Source organism: Colossoma macropomum, unplaced genomic scaffold, assembly GCF_904425465.1.
Source record: "Colossoma macropomum unplaced genomic scaffold, Colossoma_macropomum, whole genome shotgun sequence".
In the NCBI taxonomy this organism is placed as follows: domain Eukaryota; kingdom Metazoa; phylum Chordata; class Actinopteri; order Characiformes; family Serrasalmidae; genus Colossoma; species Colossoma macropomum.
Window position 1 is genome coordinate 48732350 of NW_023494791.1, and position 16074 is coordinate 48748423.

Consider the following 16074-nt stretch of genomic DNA (forward strand, 5'->3'; position numbering starts at 1 on the left):
AACTAAAGTTAATTAAAAATGACTGAAACAAAATAAAATAGAATAAAAATAAAAATAAAATAATCATAATTAAAATAATAATAAGAATATGAATAAATAAATAAATGAGGAAAATAAATATATTAATTAAAATAATGCAAATAAGACAATAATAGTATATCTAAATAATATCCAAAATATCTGAAACAATGTTGAAAAGATATATTTACCAGGAACGGGCTTCTCTCCAGGTTTGGGCTGCAATAAAACAGAAAAACAAACATTAATACTTTTCATCCAACACAGAAACCAGAACAAAGATGGCAGGAATTGTGTTGGAAATGTTTTTTTTATTGACTTTCACCCAGTTTTCTCCCCGGTTTAGTCGTAGCCCACCTGCTAGAGGGGTCTTCCTCTATGACACAGTGCTACTAAGCTGGGAGGGTGAAGGTCGAACACACAGTTCCTCTGAGACGCGTGAAGCTCCACCACATCTTCACACACTGCACCACTGCAGCTCATGGGGAGCTAAGCCACCGGTAAAGCAAAGCTATTAGTCATTATCTCTGACCCTGTCCTGTTACTTCCCCTCTCAAATCAAGCCTATATACACTGACCAGGCATGACATTCTGACCACCTCCTTGTTTCTACGCTCATTGTCCATTTTATCAGCCCCACTTACTATATAGGTGCACTTTGTAGTTCTACAGTTACAGACTGTAGTCCATCTGTTTCTCTGATACTTTGTTAGCCCCCTTTTACCCTGTTCTTCAGTGGTCAGGACCCCCATGGACCCTCACAGAGCAGGTACTATTTGGGTGGTGGATCATTCTCAGCACTGCAGTAACACTGACGTGGTGGTGGTGTGTTAGTGTGTGTTGCGCTGGTACGAGTGGATCAGACACGACAGTGCTGCTGGAGTTTTGGCCTCAACTCTGATGAGAATTTCCTGTAGGTGTCAACACACCTGCAGATTCAGCTTCCTTCACACTGTGGCCTTTTACACATTGAACGAAACATTCACTGCACTGTACCACCTCTTCTCAATCTATGAATCCCGTCACACACCCTGCAGGTATTTTTATCCCAATCATCCTCATGCAGCGCCATCTGCAGGAGCCTGAAGTTACTACCACCTTGGTGGCTAATTTTCAGTCCGGGGAATTTACACAACTGTGTAAGTTACCTGGTAGAACATCGGTGGGAATTTGTTTCGCAGGTCCAGCAGTAACGCGTCCACTCTCTGCCTCTGGAACAGAGAACTGGGCTCTTCTTTCTTCTTAGATTTGGGCTTTACTTTCTCTACACACATAAAGAGAACAGAGGACAGATATTATTTCCATGAACTGCAGGCCTATTATTCAGTTGTTCATCTTAACATTTATTATTTAGAAACTGATATGAATTAATTACTAGCTGATATAAAGCTAATGTGTACGTTACACAGTTATGAGAGTGAAGAATAACTATTACTGCTATTGTAACTGTATTTTAGCACTGGATGTGGATATGGTAGTCTTGGCCGTGAGCAGCAGCGGTCAGTGAATGTGAGGTCACCTCGTTCCTCCTGGTCTTTAAAATGCCACCAGTAGCCTTTGGACGGGTGATAACGGCAGAAGGACATGGCCTCATCGAACGCCGACTGGATACCGTGCACAGCTGACAGCTTAACACAACACAGACGATCCACTTTTACTGACCTTATTCATCTACATGAGTGAACAGCATAATCACGTTTTTCACCTCTCTTACAGTGGAACTCCACCTATTTTTCAAAAATTCTCCACAGTTAAGTGGTTAATATGAAATACGTTATGAATACATGATGTCTGAGACATTGTTTAACGATGGTTGCGTGACAATGTTTTGGCTTAAAATGTATTTTAATTCATTAATGGTGGAGGGATACATGCAGGGCGCTGTGAGGCAAAATAGTCCCCAAAGAAAACTTATTATTTCAGATTTTCCACTATTTTCATCATCAACATTCCATATAAACTCAGAAGACTCGTGTAGGTTCACTGGTGGTTCTGGATAGTAAATAAAATGTCTATATTTGTGTTGTAGTCATGGCGACCCCTGGTTCCCATCACCACCACTGTGATATTAATGCTGAATTACGAAGATGTTTTGAAAAACTGGTGTTATTCCCCTTTAAGGTGTTTACATATAATAATACATATACATGCAGACTGAGCTGGCCGTTTGTTATTTGTTTGTGGGCTCTCTTATGTTTTAATCTATTGATAAAATGAAAACTCAATCAAAAAAAACTCACCACTCTGGAGCTGATGACTGAGCCGAGGTCTGGGGCCTGATAAACCACACCAGCGATAATGTAATAATCAGCCAGGGGGACGACTGAGGACAGACAGACGGGATCAGAGAGATGCAGCTCTTGCTGTTTAATTGCCTCAGTCCCCCCTTACCTCAAAAGTACTCAGTCAGCTGAGACGTTTGGTGTCTGATGTTTGCTTCTTTAGTTTTAGCACTGGAGCTGGGAAGCTAACGTAGCTAACAAGTAATAGAAGCTAATACCCCAATAATTAACATCATGCCTAAATTATCACAGCGTGTGGAGGAGTTCAGTGCCTCTAACAGACCTGATTAGGTAGTTTCTGACTCTGTATGACTCACTGTTATCTATAAACATGGAGTAAAGTACAGACAAAGGGCTCCCGAGTGGTGTAACCATCTTGGCCCTGTCATCAGGAGATCATCAGGAGGTTGTGAGTTCAATCTCCAGTGACGCTACAGCCGTCCGTGTCCGAGAGTCCAATAGAGCACAGTTGTCCTCGTTCTCTCTGGGTGGGCAGGATGGCCCCCCGTCTCCCCCCCATCAGCGCGATGCAAGCCAGCGCAGGTGTCTGTTAGCTGACGTAGCAGAACTGGCGGTTAGCGCCTCCTCCGAGTGTGTTTGGCTGTACAGTGACGTTGTGTTAGCGGCAGTTTGAAAAGGACTAGGAGGAAGACTGTGTTTGCCTTCATCCTCCTAGAGCTGGTGGTATCGTGTGACTGGGGGAGTCCTAAATAGTGGGGGGAACTGGACCAATTTTCTCCCCAGTTGGTCTAAATTAGGGAGAAAAAAGCACTGACAAAATTTCAGGTTTCAGGGTGGCTGCTAGCGTTTTTAATGCCAACGTACTTCAGTCTGTGTGTCATACAGTGTCAGAAACCAGAGTCTATTAAAGGTACTGAACACCTGCACGTGCTTTGAGATGAGTGTGTGTGATGATGAGGTGTGTAGTTGATGCTAATTGGTGGTCTGCTGGCTTCCATTAGTGCAAAAACTCAAAAAGCTTCAGACACCACAGTGTGACCGACTGACATCTGTTACCTTGTGTGGGCGACTGTCTCTGCTGTTTTCTGATGATGTAGAGGATGGGCTCCTGAGCGTGAAGCAGTATATACTCCACTCCAACCATCTGACTACAAAACATACGAGAAGCCCAGTGTAAACGACAGATACCAGCACTCCGTGAAGCACTGAGGTGAAATAAACAGAGAACTTGGAGAACTACAGAGTGAAACTATACGGTCAGTGGAGCTGATAAAGTGGACAGTGAGTGTAGAAACAAGGAGGTGCACTTAATAAAGTGCTCGGTGAGTATATATGAAATATACGTCCAAACTGAGCTGGCCAATCTGTTTGCAGGCTCTCTTATTTGCTTGTCCAGTCATCTTAGTTAGATTAATATCCACTGGTGCAAATGTAAACTTAGTGAGTGATGGCTTAGCTTACTTCAGATGGTCCAGAGTCAGCCTCTGCATCTTGACCACCTCGTTGTTGCATGTTCGGTCATAAAAAGGGTTGCTACGTTCTGAGAAGTAGTCAAGAACGTTGCCCGGGTTTAGGATGGGCACCCAGCCGCTGTCCACCCACGAGACGCCCAGCAGGTTGTCTGGAAAGCAGAAAACAGACAAAGTCAGCATTTCATAAAAGCAGATTACTGTAAAAACAGTCAATGACCAGTAAAACTAACGCCACGGCACTTTTTACACAGCACATCTTTAACACAAGCTCACAAAGTGCTTTACAGGGAAACTAAAGCAAAATAATAAAAGACTAAAGCAAAATGCAGCACATTAAAATAAACCAGAGGGATAAAAGCACAATGTAAATGTACAGAATACAAATAACTAGTAAATAAAAGATGTATTCTTTAAAAGGAAAATTAAAAATGACATAATTAACTCCAAGTTTGAAACAGTGAATCAGATGACGCTGGAGGACAATGTGTGTAGGTTTAATTCACACCCGGCAAACTGCAGGTTTAATTAACTGATACTCAGCAATTAGACATTCAGCCACCCTGACAACAGTCAACTCATCTAACTTCGCTCCTCTGAGAAGTTCGGTCACTATAAACCGTGTTGCTGCTGTGTACAGGCTTAAAAAAGAACCCTGAAAGAACCTTAAACATTCATTCATCTGCATGCTTAAATGGTTCTTTGCATGGTGAAATGGTTCTCCGGGTTGATGGAGAATGTGTTGTATATGGTTCTATATAGCACCAAAAACAGTTCTGCTATTGTTAAGATGTCAAGTTTGTAACAACAGAAGAACCATTTTTGGTGCTGTATAGAACCATTTTTTTTTTCAAATTCTATATAGAACCATGCAGAACACATTCTCCATCAATCTGAAGAACGAGTTCACCATACAAAGAACCATTTAAGTATGCAAATGGTTGTTTGAATGTTCATGGTTCTATATATAACCATTGTTTTTAATAAAGAACCCTTGAAGAACCATCTTTTTAGGAGTCAAATGATCAAACGTCTACATTCCACTGTTTGCAGGAACGCAGCCACTCAGAGCCGATTCTGAGAAAAAAAAATAAAACAATCACAGTAACCAGTAAATGTTCCTGCTGGTTCCTGGTGGTGTCCAATAGTCACTAATGGTACACTTTTTAAGTTAATGTAATATAAACTCTTGTTAATTTAAACGGTGAATCTTCTGCCCTCGCAAAAGCAAAGTATGGTGTTCCACAAGGCTCTGTTTTAGGACCTGTATTATTTACATTATATATGCTACCACTGGGCACCATTATCAGTAAACATGGCATAAATTTCCACTGCTATGCCGATGACACTCAGTTATACTTAGCAAGCGAACCGGATGATAAAATTAAACTTGGCAAGATTGAAGACTGTATACAAGACATAAAGGACTGGATGTCGAGTAACTTTCTCCTTCTAAACTCCGATAAAACAGAGGTTCTGCTTCTTGGTCCAAAAGCGGCCAGAAACAAACTGTCTAATTTAACACTTAAACTTAACAATTTCTCAGCTGCATCAAGCTCATCTGTAAAAAACCTTGGTGTCATTATAGACCCTGATCTGTCCTTCGACACACATATAACTAATATTACTAGAACAGCCTTCCTGCATCTTCGCAATATTGCTAAATTGAGAAATGCATTCTCTCTACAGGATGCAGAAAAGTTAGTTCATGCATTTATTACTTCAAGGCTAGATTACTGTAATGCCCTGCTGGCTGGATGTCCCAGCAAAAGCCTTAACAAGCTTCAGTTGGTCCAGAACGCTGCAGCCAGAGTTCTTACAAGAACCAGAAAGTTCGACCATATCAGCCCAGTTTTATCAGCCTTACACTGGTTACCAGTTAAATTTCGGATTGATTATAAAATTCTCTTACTGACCTATAAAGCTCTAAACGGACTCGCCCCGCTGTACCTGAGTGAACTTCTCTCCCACTATGAACCATCACGCCTGCTTAGATCACAAGGTGCTGCTCACTATTAGTACGTAGAATTAATAAAGTTACGTCAGGGGGCGGAGCTTCTCATACAAAGCCCCCCAGCTTTGGAATAGTCTTCCTGTTAATGTTCAGGACTCAGACACAGCCTCAGTCTTTAAGTCTAGGCTAAAACTTACTTGTATAGTTGAGCCTTTGGTGATTAGTTTTCCCTGTCAGATCTAGACCTGCCAGAGTCTCTGCTGCTCTGCTAACACTGTAATCTGTGATCAGTCACCCATTACAGAACTGACACCCATTACAGAACTGACACCCATTACAGAACTGACTCCCAGTTCTGTCAGTCACCCATTACAGAACTGACTCTCAGTTCTGTCAGTCACTCATTACAGAACTGACTCTCAGTTCTGTCAGTCACTCATTACAGAACTGACTCTGTGTGTTTTTCCTCTCTTTCTTTCCTTTGCCGAGTTGAACAGCTGCCCATTCTGTGCGTCTGATGCTGCTGCCTCTCTGCCTTGATCGGGTGCCACTGCTCGCCAGCCCTCTGGACCGGCTTGACCACCATCAAGCTCCATGCTGTACAACGCCGTGCAAACCTCACCCTCACAACCCGACCCCACTGATGCTGCTGCATAAACTAAACTAATCAAGTTAATCATTGCTCCACCTGTTTTCCCTGTTTTTGTACTAACAATGTTTACTGTCCGGTGTCGACCAGAGGAGGATGGGTTCCCCTTCTGAGTCTTGGTTCCTCTCAAGGGTTCTTCCTGTTTCTCTTAGGGAGTTTTTCCTTGCCACTGTTGCCTCTGGCGACGCTCATGGGGGCTCAGACCTGGATTTCTTTCTGTAATGCTGATTTCCTTGTAAAGCTGCTTTGTGACAACACCTGTTGTAAAAAGCGCTATAGAAATAAACTTTACTTACTACTTACTTTATAAATATGGTTCTTCAAGAGTTCTATATAGAACCATTTCACACTTAAGCGGTTCTTTGCATGGTGAAAAGGTTCTTCAGATTCATGGAGAATGTGCTATCTGTGGTTCTATATAGAGTCCTTCTGAAAGGGGTTCTATACAGCATGAAAAAGGGTTCTTCTATTGTTACAAGCTTGACATCGTGACAACAGCAGAGGCCTTTTTGGTGCTACATATAAATCATCTGCAAGACATTCTCCATCGATCTGATCCATTTCACCAGGCAAAGAACCATTTAAGCATAAAAATGGTTCTATACACAGCTCATGGTTCTAAATAGAACCGTTCCCTTTGCTAAAGAACCAGCTTTTTAAAGAGTGTTCTGTTTTCCAGATGGGTTGATTTCACAATGTAAAGGACTCTAATGGTTTAAAAGGAGTTCTGCTTCCAGATGGGATCTAAAGGTGTCCTACAGGAAACTAGTGGTCTGTAATGGTAACCATCAATTCCTATTAGCACGCAGAACCATCAGGTTTTAATCCTAATGGTTCTAATGGTCTTTCTTCAGCAGGGGAAAAAGGAGACTGATTAATTCCTTAAACCTCAGCACAGTGAGAGTAAAAGCACATGAACCTAAATCCTCACAAGAAACCAAAATAAACAAACAAACAAACAAACATTTCTCGGCGCTCTGATTGGTCCTTTGTGCCGTTAGCCTGTTAGCTCGTCAGCTAACGCTAATCAACCCCGCGGAAATCGGTTTATAACTCAGCTTTCCTCACTGCGGTTTACTCGACTTGCTTTACTCACAAATCAAAGAGCCACTTAATAAACAAAGAGCCGCAAATATTCAATCAAACCGATTAAATCTCGCATTTCCTTCAGACACTTCACCTCTCAGATCACTGGCCGCCATGTCCCGAACGACGCGAGGAGATGACGCGGGGCTCAATAAAAGTCCCGCACCGAATTCGCCAAATTCTGTTTTTTATAACTTTCACTTTTACATTCAGAATTATATTAAAATGATATTAACTGTTATATATGTAGAATTGGCCTCAGAATTATATTTAGGACTTGCGTTATATAATTATATGTATATTTATTTTGTAGAATGATATTTATCAAATTCAGAATTCTTCTCCAGACTATATTTATCATTATATTTATAATTATGGTAGGAATTATATTTACAATTATTCTGAGAATTATTCTCAGAATTATATTTATCGTTACATTCAGAATTATGTTACATTCATGTAACACTTTAATATTCACCATATTATGTACACTTTCACAGTCATATTCAATAACCTTAAAAATGGTGCCTGTTTATGTATTTTGTGACAAGAAGAAAATAATTTCCATTATTACCTTAAAATGGCTGCTTTCAAACACTTGATTACATTACACACACACGCACACACACACACACACACACACACACACACACACACACACAAACACACACACTCACAGGGGAATTCCTCTCTAACTATCCTGTTGTTTCAGCTGAGTGATGTCACAGGTTTGTTTTTGTTCTGTGAACAGACACAGACATCAAAGAGACACAGAGACTAACTGAAGAGAGCGCGTGAATAACTGAGCAAGTGAAACAGTGAGTGAGTTAACGAGTGAACAAGTGAGTAAGTGAATTAGTAACTGGGTGCCTGTGTGAGTGAGTAAGGGGTGAATGAATGAGTGAATAAGTGAGTAAGTCAATTAGTGAACTAGAAGGGGGTGAATGATTAAGTGAATGAATAAGTGAGAGAGTGAGAAGGTGAATTAGTGAGTGGGAGAGTGACAGAATGAATAAGTAAGTCAGTAAGGGAGAGTATGAGTGAGTGAGTGAGTGAGTAAATAAGTAAATGAGTGAATGAGTAAGTGAGTGAGAAATGGAATGAATGAGTGAATGAGTGAGCGTGTGAGTGAGTAAGACAGAACGATGAGTGTGTAAACAAGTGACTATAAGTCACTTAGTGAATTAGTGTGTGGGTAAATGAGCACGTGAATGGAAAAGTAAGTGAGTGACTGAGGGAGTGAATTAGTGAGTGAGTTAATAAGTGAGTAAGTGAATTAGTGAGTGAGTGAGTGAGTGAGTAAGGGAGTGAAAGTGAATGAGTGGGCGAGTGAGTGAGTGAGTGAGTGAATGAATGAGTGAATGAGAGTGAGCGAATAAGTGAATGAGTTAGTGAGCGAGTGAGTGAGTGAATGAATGAGTGTGTGAGTGAGTGAGCAAATAAGTGAGTGAGTGAGTAAGGGAGTGAAAGTGAATGAGTGAGTGAGTGAGTGAGTGAGTGAGTAAATAAGTGAGTGAGTGAGTGAGTGAGTGAATGAATGAGTGAGTGAGTGAGTGAGTAAATAAGTGGCTCCTGCAGTCTAAATTAGAAACAGGGTGGAGAGACATCGTGCAGAGCTCAAACCAAAACATCAAAACACTGTCATCTGCTCAGACACACACACACACACACACACACACACACACACACACACACACACACACACACACACTCACACACACACACACACACATACACTCACACATACACTCACACACACATACAACTCCTCTAGTTTAATGGTGCAGTGTGTTGCAGTATTAAGGTGCCCTTACAGTCCGTTTCTGTATCCAAATATTCACACTGCTGTTAAAATATAACAGATTCTGCTCATCTGAACCAAATAATCAATTCATCAGCCATCATCACACATCAGCATCAACATCATTACCATCACTGTAACATTATCAACATCATAACTATTATCATCATCACTCTTATCACAAACATTACCATAACCATCCACATCAGCTTAACATTATCATCATAACCATCATCACCCATCATTATCATCACCCTCATCACACACATTACCATCAACATCATTATCATCATACCATCATAACCATCATCACCAAAATCACAAATGTCCACCATCGTCATTACCATCATCACAAACATTACCACAAACATCAGCACCGTCAACATCATTGCAAAATTATCATAACCACCATCATCATCACCCTATCACAAACATTACCATCATCAACTTGACATTATCATCTTAGCCATCACCACCCATCACTACCATCACCATCACTGTAGCATTATCATCAAAATAATCACCATCATCACCACCAGTCCCCATCCCCACCATCATATCACTATCACTGTAATCATCACTACCATCATTACAATCACCACAATTTTTATCATCACAATCTCAATCATCATGATCACCATTATCGTCATCATCACTATTCACATCACCACATCACAATCATCACCACCATCATTCCAATCACCACTGTCTTCATCATTGCCATTTCAATAATCATTATTATCACTATTATCATAATCACCATCATTATCACTATCACATCACCATCATCATCACCAACATTAACATCATCATCATCAGAAACGATCATAATCATCACCATCACCATAAATGTTCACCACCACTACCTTTATTGTCAATTACAATCATCATTAATATCAATTATGACCAATTATGATCATCAGACCAACCGCGCGTGCCAGGCATTTTTCCCTACCAAGCGGTCACTTTGATTTTCTTGAGTATGAGATGTAGGGGGAGCGCGCGAGGACACGCTGTTATCTCGCGCTGTCTCATAAGGAACGCTATGCAGTCATCTCACCGTCAGCGAGGGACGGCGCGCGCCGTGTGTGTGTGAGTGAGTGTGTGTTGGGGGTGGGGGGGTTTGGGGAATGCTTGCATGCACGCGCGAGCTCTCCTCCTCCTCCTTCTCCTGTGAGCGCGCGCCTAGCCTAGCACCATTACACACAACAGAGCGAGGGTTCCGCGCGCGCTGCGGGGATGCGTGCTGCTACCCGCCGATTCTAAAAAAAGGGAAATGAGCGTGGATCGCGGAGGGCTCGTGAAGCAGCAGCAGCAGCCCGCGGCGGACGCGCTGCGGCGCGCGCTCGACTTCAAGACGCAGGGCACGCAGTGCTACAGGGACAAGAAGTACCGCGAGGCCATCGGCAAGTACCACCGCGCGCTGCTCGAGATGAAGGGCCTGTGTCGCGCGCTCGGGGACCCGGACGTAGGCGCGAGGAGCGCGTGCGCCGCGCCGCCGCCGCCGCTGCCGACGGGGAAGTGCAGCCTGACGGAGGAGCAGAAGGGCGCGGTGGAGAGCGCGGAGCTCGAGTGCTACAACAGCCTGGCAGGTACGCGCGCGCCACAATTCATTAGTCTTTAATCATTATTCATTAGTCTTTAATCATTATTCATTAGTCTTTAATCATTATTCATTAGCCGTTTGTGTTTATTCATGAGGCGCTTTAATCAGCTCCGTCCACTCATGCGTAAAATAGGGCTGCACGATGTGGACGCACAACAAAATATCGCGATATTGATAATGATAAATATCGCGGTTTGCACTGTTTCACGTATGTGGGCATATATGGATGAGCCATAACATTAAAAACACACTCTTAAAAAGGCGGTTCTTTAAGGGTTCTTAGCAGGAACTTGTTTGTGTTTGTAAAGCAGCCGTAAATTCAGGCCCTCTAACAAGCTTAGATGTTTGCGATGTGCCATGCGCTGATCTGAAATGAGTTAATAAACGAGCGTTGATGGTGTTCTTTTGAAGATTTTTTTTTTATTTATTATTCTAAAAATATTCCCCTCAAAGGTTTAATAAATAACTGTATTCCGATTACTGTCTTTACAAAATGGAATTTGGACTAAATCCAGATGTGTGTATTCCCAATACTTGTATTCTCTTACATCCCAACCCTGATGGCTCATTTGCATATTGAAGCTTTCGCCACAATCAGTGATCACTATTTCATGCAGCCTGCAGCCTAAAACCTTCCACTCCCATTCAGCAGCGGCAGGTTCACTCACAGTTTGAGCTCAGCGTCAGTAAACGCAGTCTGAGTCAGTCACGCAGGATGACGTCACCGCTTGGCCAAAGCAGATGTTGAATCGGTGCGTGTTTAGTCACGATACACTGCAGCGCCTCAAAATAATCACTGTAAAACATGCTGAGGACGTAACTGGATCAGAGCTCACAAGGACCTCACTGAGAACTGATGTTTATGTGTGTGCAGCGTGTCTGTTACAGATGGAGCTGGTGAATTATGAGCGGGTTAAAGAGTACTGTCTGAAAGTCCTGAGGAAAGAAGGGGAGAACTTCAAAGCACTGTACCGCTCAGGTGTGGCGTATTATCACCTGGGAGATTACCACAAGGCCCTGCACTACCTACAGGAGTCGCACAAACAACAGCCCTCAGGTACAGGTGGCTCACATGCACACATGTATTGTGGGATGTTTACACATGTTTCTGTATGACTGTATATAAATGTTGCTCTGCTGCTACGACAATAGTGCTATAGTGGTGTTGCTATATGCTAGTGTGTAGCTATAATGCCTCTGTGTTGTTATGTGCTAATAAGATGCTATGCAATGCCAGTGCGTTGCTATAACCCACTGTATTGCTATTCAATGCCACTATTGCTGTGAGCCAGTGTACTGCTATTCAATGCCACTGTGTTGCTGTGAGCCACTGTACTGCTATGCAGTGCCTCTGTGTTGCTATAAGCCCCTGTACTGCTATGCAGTGCCTCTGTGTTGCTATAAGCCCCTGTACTGCTATGCAGTGCCACTGTGTTGCTATAAGCCCCTGTATTGCTATGCAGTGCCACTGTGTTGCTATAAGCCCCTGTATTGCTATACAGTGCCACTGTGTTGCTATAAGCCACTGTACTGCTTTATAATGCCGCTATTACTGTAAGCCAGTATACTGCTATTCAATGCCACTGTGTTGCTATAAACCACTGTACTGCTATGCAGTGCCTCTGTGTTGCTATAAGCCCCTGTACTGCTATGCAGTGCCTCTGTGTTGCTATAAGCCCCTGTACTGCTATGCAGTGTCACTGTGTTGCTATAAGCCCCTGTACTGCTATGCAGTTCCATTGTTACTATAAGCCACTGCATTGCTATGCATTGCCACTGTGTTGCTATAAGCCAATGCCACTGTTACTATACGCCACTATGTTACTTTGCAATGCTACAGCATTGCTAAGCACTATTATGTTTCTGTGCAGTGCCACTGGTTTATTATGCTATACCACTGTGTTGCTATAAGCCACTACATCACTGCATCAAATCCATATGCTGCTATGCAGTGCCACTGTGATGGCATAGTCCTCTTTGGTGCTATGCAATGCTACCTTGTTGCTATAAGCCACTGTATTGCTATAAGCCACTGTACTGCTATTCAGTGCCGCTATTACTGTAAGCCACTGTACTGCTATGCAGTGCCACTGTGTTGCTATGCAGTGCCACTGTGTCGCAATAAGACACTGTTTTGCAATTCAAAACCACTGGGTTACTATAAGCCACAGTGCTGCTATGCAATGCCACTGTGTTGCTATCAGCCACTGTGCTGCTATGCAGTGCCACAGTGAAGGTATAATCCTCTTTGGTGCTATGCAGTGCTACCTTGTTGCTATAAGCCACAGTGCTGCTATGCAGTGCCACTGTGATGGTATAATCCTCTTTGGTGCTATGCAGTGCTAGCTTGTTGCTATAAGCCACAGTGCTGCTATGCAATGCCACTGTGTTGCTATAAGCCACAGTGCTGCTATGCAATGCCACTGTGTTGCTATAAGCCACTGTGCTGCTATGCAGTGCCACTGTGTTACTATAAGTCACAGTGCTGCTATGGAATGCCACTGTGTTGCTATAAGCCACAGTGCTGCTATGCAATGCCACTGTGTTACTATAAGCCACAGTGCTGCTATGCAGTGCCACTGTGTTACTATAAGTCACAGTGCTGCTATGCAATGCCACTGTGTTGCTATAAGCCACTGTGCTGCTATGCAATGCCACTGTGTTGCTATAAGCCACTGTGCTGCTATGCAATACCACTGGGTTAATATAAGCCACAGTGCTGCTATGCAGTGCCACTGTGTTACTATAAGTCACAGTGCTGCTATGCAATGCCACTGTGTTGCTATAAGCCACTGTGCTGCTATGCAATGCCACTGTGTTGCTATAAGCCACTGTGCTGCTATGCAATGCCACTGTGTTGCTATAAGCCACTGTGCTGCTATGCAATACCACTGGGTTAATATAAGTCACAGTGCTGCTATGCAATGCCACTGTGTTGCTATAAGCCACTGTGCTGCTATGCAATGCCACTGTGTTGCTATAAGCCACTGTGCTGCTATGCAATACCACTGTGTTACTATAAGCCACTGTGCTGCTATGCAATACCACTGTGTTACTATAAGCCACTGTGCTGCTATGCCGTGCCACTGTGATGGTATAATCCTGTTTGGTGCTATGCAGTGCTACCTTGTTGCTATAAGCCACAGTGCTGCTATGCAATGCCACTGTGTTGCTATAAGCCGCTGTATTGCTATGCAATGGCACTGTGTTGCTATGCAAGGCCACTGTGTTGCTATAAGCCACTGTACTGCTGTGCAGTGCCACTGTGATGTTATAATCCTTTTTGGTGGTACGCAATGCTACCTTGCTGCTATAAGCCTCTTTGGTGCTATGCAATGCTACCTTGTTGCTATAAGCCACAGTGCTGCTATGTAATGCCACTGTGTTGCTATAAGCCACTGTGCTGCTATGCAGTGCCACTGTGCTGCTATGCAGTGCCACTGTGATGTTATAATCCTCTTTGGTGGTACGCAATGCTACCTTGTTGCTATAAGCCACTGTATTGCTAAGCAGTGCCACTGTGTTGCTATGCAATCACAAGTGTAGACAGTAAATACAGTCTAGAAGTCTGAGACTTAAGTTGACTGTCATAAACCATTTTACGCCATTTAATAATAAAACAATAACACAAGCATTTCACTGTATAGAGATGAGTCACTTCGCTGTTGTTTCCCAGTTAAAGCTGCTGTCTGTGTTCTCTGTGTCCAACAGACACCAATGTGATCCGCTACATCCAGCTAACGGAGATGAAGATCCGTCGACTGGCGCAGCGGGAGAAGAAGGAGTCGTCGTAGTCTTTTTCCTGCTGCTCACTGCCTGATGTTCCTGCTCATGTCTGGTCAGAGAGTGATCTGATTCACCTCAGAACTGTCTGCTGCAGCAGTGGTCACCAACCTTCTTCTGGGCATCGTCCTGCAGTTTTGGGGAGGGGTGGATCAACACTTAAGTATTGATACATCCTAACCTGATGTTTCCTTCTGAAAATTGATTCTTACATATAAAAATCACCATCAAGTCTTTGTTATTAAACACAATGCACATTTAATGCTAAAAAAGTAGGAAATAAATAATTAAATAAATACAAGTTATTCATTTTTCAGGAGATGTTTGTGCAGAGATCAAATGTAAGATAATCCACATGCTTAAGGAAGGAGAAAGTAAGTTAAAAGAAAGGAGTTTCCAAAACTGAAAAATAATTAATAGAAGCTACAGAGAAGATGTGCCTCCTAACAACCACCTGGAAGACCTGATAGACCCCAAAACTGCCCCCATCAGATAAACAGCACTTAAAGCTTTCATCTCTGAGAGAGAGGAGAAAATCAAGCTGCTTCAGATCTGAAAACATCCACAGGTGTTTCTGTCCATCCTTCCACTGTGAGAAGACGACTCAGCGCTGTGGGTCTGAAAGGATGTGTAGCTGTCAAGAAGAACCTCACTGAGAAAAGGAGACGGACACATCAAACAAAGAAGCTGAACAATGGACTGACCACCCCAGAGTCCAGACCTCAACACCACTGAATGTGTTTGATTACTTCAGAAAATCATCAACCAGCTTCTGAGACTGAACTTTGGAGGCGTGTCTGCAGATTCTTTGAGGAGCTGAAAGTGAGGCTCCTGAAAAGGATACACTAAACATACTTTACATTTCTGTTGAAACGTTTTCTGCTGATTTTTCTGACACTGAAAAATGAATAACTTGTACTTAAAGGCCGTTTTAACTGGAAATTAAGTAAATGAAGGGTCTGTGACTTTTGCACAGTGCAGTATTATAGATATTTATATATTCATGTGTGTACATCATTTCCATCTACAGTTTTTTCTCTTATTTGACGTAATGTTGACAGCTCTTGTGACTAAAGTGAAATGATGTGCACATTTGAATCAAGAACATTAAGAACAAGCCCTGAATAGATTTCAGAGTAGATCACACAAACATCCCAGACTTACCTGCCTGAGAAGAAACATATTTTTAGACATATGGTGTCTGGATATTGACCTCACATCGACACTGAGGGCAGTTTAGCTGAGTATTAGAGCAGAAAACAAGACTAAAAAGAGTAAAAAACACTGAAATAAAAAGGTACAACGTACGACCATATCAAACCAGTAAAAAAGACTATAAGATAAAATATAAAACTACAAAGAATAAACAAATTTACAACAGGTAAGAAACTAAAACAACACTTAATGCCACCTTGAAGAACCATCTTTTCTAAGAGCCTATCTATCTATATAGATAGATAGATAG

At 42.5% G+C, this 16074-nt stretch overlaps 2 protein-coding genes across 2 annotated transcripts in view; one reads left to right on the plus strand and one right to left on the minus strand.

Moving 5' to 3' along the window:
* med6 (mediator complex subunit 6) overlaps positions 1-7556 on the minus strand; it is a 9109-nt gene extending 1553 nt beyond the window's left edge. Inside the window, exons 1-7 of the mRNA XM_036575240.1 lie at positions 7514-7556; positions 3723-3882; positions 3318-3409; positions 2259-2341; positions 1538-1646; positions 1167-1282; positions 210-237 (exon numbers count right to left, since the gene is read on the minus strand). Of these exons, the coding sequence (XP_036431133.1) occupies positions 210-237; positions 1167-1282; positions 1538-1646; positions 2259-2341; positions 3318-3409; positions 3723-3882; positions 7514-7535 (610 nt within the window). The 5' untranslated portion in view covers positions 7536-7556. The remainder of the gene's footprint in view (positions 1-209; positions 238-1166; positions 1283-1537; positions 1647-2258; positions 2342-3317; positions 3410-3722; positions 3883-7513) is intronic.
* A 2940-nt stretch (positions 7557-10496) lies between these two features.
* LOC118810014 (tetratricopeptide repeat protein 9A) lies at positions 10497-14949 on the plus strand. Its single transcript, XM_036573534.1, has 3 exons — positions 10497-10812; positions 11701-11883; positions 14538-14949. The coding sequence occupies exons 1-3, from the start codon at positions 10497-10499 to the stop codon at positions 14618-14620; spliced, it is 582 nt and encodes a 193-aa protein (XP_036429427.1). The 3' UTR covers positions 14621-14949.
* The last annotated feature ends 1125 nt before the right edge of the window (positions 14950-16074 follow it).